Raw genomic sequence first — 3,820 nt, 5'->3', positions numbered from 1 at the left:
TTAGCACAATTGTAAATACTAAATATCCTCATTTCCCTGAGAGTTGTTGTCTACAGATCAATTTCCTGGCTCTGATTTTAAAACTAATTAGTTTTCTTTGAAAGAAACAGAAACTGACTGAAGATAGCTTAATTAAAGGGAGAAAAATATATTTTTGGAAAAAAGGACAGTTCACAAAATAGAAGAGGAAGCATGGCAATTACTGTCTTTTCCAAAATCTTAACCAAATATCTATATCCAAATACTTTCACTATTTATCTGTTGCATTTCACCCAAATTTCTGTTGCTTGAACCTCACTTTTTATACCTGTATCAACTACCATTCTTTGTTTGTAAGCAACTAATCCAATAGAAAATATAATTACAGAAAGTACTTGTGAGCCTCATAGACTTAGTGGAAGCAGCACTTCAGTGATTGAGAGTATGGACGCAACTCAAACTGCATGGGTTAAGACTCCAGCTCCGCCATTTCCTTGCTCTGAATTTCTGGACCGTATATAAGCATCCTGAGTCTCATTTCCTCACCAGTAAAGGAAAGCTAACAATAAATGCATCTCCTTAGGTATGATAATAAAAGTTAGATAACAGATAATAAAAGTTAGGTGTCCGACTCTTTGCAACCCTATGGACTGCGACCCACCAGGCTCCTCTGTCCATAGGATTTTCCTGGCAAGGATACTTGAGTGGATTGCCATTTCCTCCTCCAGGAAATCTTCCTGACCCGGGAATAGAACCGATGTTTCCTGTGTATCCTGCATTGCAGGCTGATTCTTTACTGCTGAGCCACCAGGGAAGCTCCACTGAGCAAGAATATTATTAATAGCTTTCTATTGCTGCCATAAAACACATGACCACAAACTCAAATGACACAAATAAATTTTCTGATAAGCTTTTAGGTCAGAAATATGGGTGGGCTCAACTGATTTTTTGGTGTGGGTCACACAAGGTCAAAAGCAATTCAGCAGGCCTTATCTGGAGCGTTGGAAGAGACACCAGATTGTCAGCAGAATTCAGTTCATGAGTTCCATGGACTGAAGTTCCTATTTCTTTCCTGGTTTTGGCTGGGAGTTGTTTTCAGCTTTAGGAAAACCCACAGTCTCTTCACCCACAGTCTCTGGCTCACAGACCCATGCCAGCAATGGTGGTTTGAGTCTTTGTGATGTCTATATTACCTTAAAAGACCTTTCTTTTTTGCCTCATCATAACTGCCTACAGCTGGAGAAGTTTCTATGTGTTCAAGGATTCGTGTGGTTAGGTTGAGCCCACCTGGATAATCTACAATACCCAAGCCCTTTTAAGGTCTATAACCTTGTTCATCTGTCCAGTCCTTCTTGCCACATAATGCATTCACAAGTTCCAGGGATTATGAGATCATCTTTGAGGGGCCAATCTGTCTATCCCAGGTACTTAGTGCACTTTGTGACATGAGTTAAGAAATGTAACAAATTGGCTAACATTACCATATCTATTAAAAACATGACCTCAGGAAAGATAAGTGCCAGGGGAACAGGGTTTCAGTCTCTTTAGGCACTATAGTCAGATTTTCTTCTGAATGATGGGTGTGTTGTTGTTGTTTGTTCCTGCTCAATATTTGAATTTTCTACAGAAAGATTCTAAGTAACATCACTTGGGTTTTTCTTTCACTCCTTGCCTGAATGCACTGTCAGAAGAAAAGGGCAGAATAGTTGGTCTATCCTGGGTTATAGGATCATCTCACTCTATGGCTGTATAAATTTGAGAAATCAGTTTTCCAAAGGATTTGGAGTGTAATTATTCAAAGACACATGAAGGAGAAATAACATGAGCAACAAATGTTTACAAAATATGAATATTAAATCAACATTTTAACAAAATAATCCTGTAAAAAAGAGAACTATCTGATTCATTTCTCCTTTGCCAAATAAGACTAAACCTGAATCATCCCAAGAGTTTTCTATCCTTTTCAGAAGCATTTCCAAGGAAATAATTGCTCTATGTTCCCTGTAACATCTGGCAGCCTGGACAATCAAGAAACTCTCCTTAAAGTCCATTGTTTGATCATGTTGCACAGTAGTTCAACTTCTCTTTCATAATCATTTTGTGTATACTACAAAAGAGAATGAAAGTATTTTCTAAACACTCTTCCCATAGCTGCCTTCACCTCCTTGTTCTGCAGGCTATAGATGAGAGGATTCAGCATGGGAGTGATCACGCTGTATTGCAAGGAGAAGATCATCTCCAGGGCAGAACCTGAGGTTGGCAACAGATAGCTGAGGAAACCTGAGCCATAAAACAAGATCACAGTAGTGAGGTGGGAGGAGCAGGTAGAGAAGGCCTTACTTCTGCCCGAAGTGGAGCTGATGCTTAGGACAGTGGAGACAATACGGGCATAGGAAGAAGCAATCATCACAAAGGTTCCAAAAAAATGCAAGACAGAAGAACAAAGCAGGAGCGTGTAATTGGTGGAGGTATCAGAGCAAGACAGAGGGAAGAGAGAAGACAGCTCACAGCTGAAGTGGGGAATAGTTTGGTCCTCACAGTAGTCTAAATGGACAGCCAGGAGGATGTTGATGAGAGCATCCACAAAGGCCAGGCCCCAGGAGCCCCACACCAGCCCAACACAGAGCTGGTTGTTCATCACCTGGCCGTAAAGCAGAGGGGAGCTGATGGCTACATAGCGGTCGTAGGCCATCACAGCCAGCAGACAGGCTTCAGTGCCCCCGGTGGTAAACACAAAGAAGGCCTGAGCCAGGCAGCTCTCTACAAAGATGGTTTTACTTTCAGAAAGTAGATTTTCCAGCATCTTGGGGACTGTGACGGATGAATGGCAGAGATCCAGAAAGGAGAGCTGTCTCAAAAAGAAGTACATGGGTGTGTGGAGGTGAAAATCAGCCCATATCATCAGCAGCATCAAGAAATTTCCCATCAGAGTGAGGAGGTAAATCAGAAGGAACATCACAAAAAGTACAGCCTGAATATGTGGGTCAATAGATAGTCCAAGGAGAACAAACTCATTGACAGCACTATGGTTTTTCATGGTCATATACAGAAGTGTTCTTTCTGGAAAACAAAAAAGGAATATCCACATCAAAAGTCCTTTAATGCTTCTCCGTTACCCCAGCACCTAGATCTTACTCTGCATAAATGTTTTCTTCATTATTGTCCCACAATCCATATTCAGATACTTAAAAGCTCACTTCCTGGTCATTATTATGCCATAAATGTTTTAAATCAACCACATTACTATTTTTTATTAAAATCTTTTTTGAACTAGATTACTTTTATATGGCTTATGGTGATACATTTGAAAAGGAAAGTCTACTGACATTAGAGGAGGATGAAGAAAAATTTCAAGAGTGAATTACTTGAGAAACAGAGCGTTAAATCTAGGTGAAAAGGACTTAGGTAGAAGCAGGGGCACCTTGTCTATTCTATATCTAGGAGGGAAGGTCATAAGTGAAGGAAGTTAAGGGAATTTCCATTCAATTGCTTCCATTTGTTTTCAATAAAGTATAAGTGAATTCATTGGTTATACATATGAATGTTTGTGAGCATGCCCATAGGCACACAAGAAATTATAAAGACATGATAATAATGAAATTAACTGTTCAGTCATGAAGTATAGGTGAAAGCGAAGTTTAAGAAACCATTAGAGGGTAGGAGGACAATGTGATAGGGGAATTTAGAGACTGAATATGAAATTATATTGCTTTGGATTTTTCTTGTCTTAAATCTCTCATTTTACTTAGTGGCATCATTTATCATTTAGTTTTAAAATATATTAATACAATTACAGAAAATTTTTTTAAAAAAACAGTAGCCCAGATTATCATGCCCAGTG

The 3,820-nt window shown here is 39.3% G+C and overlaps 1 protein-coding gene across 1 annotated transcript; it reads right to left on the bottom strand.

Annotated features, from left to right (window-relative positions):
* Positions 1-2,086: 2,086 nt before the first annotated feature.
* On the bottom strand, positions 2,087-3,022 carry LOC101104739 (olfactory receptor 8S1-like). Its single transcript, XM_027965944.1, has one exon. The coding sequence runs from the start codon at positions 3,020-3,022 to the stop codon at positions 2,087-2,089; it is 936 nt and encodes a 311-aa protein (XP_027821745.1).
* Positions 3,023-3,820: the final 798 nt, after the last annotated feature.

The sequence above is a fragment of the Ovis aries genome, chromosome 3 (assembly GCF_016772045.2).
Source record: "Ovis aries strain OAR_USU_Benz2616 breed Rambouillet chromosome 3, ARS-UI_Ramb_v3.0, whole genome shotgun sequence".
In the NCBI taxonomy this organism is placed as follows: Eukaryota; Metazoa; Chordata; class Mammalia; order Artiodactyla; family Bovidae; genus Ovis; species Ovis aries.
This window is presented reverse-complemented; position numbering and strand designations above follow the sequence as displayed.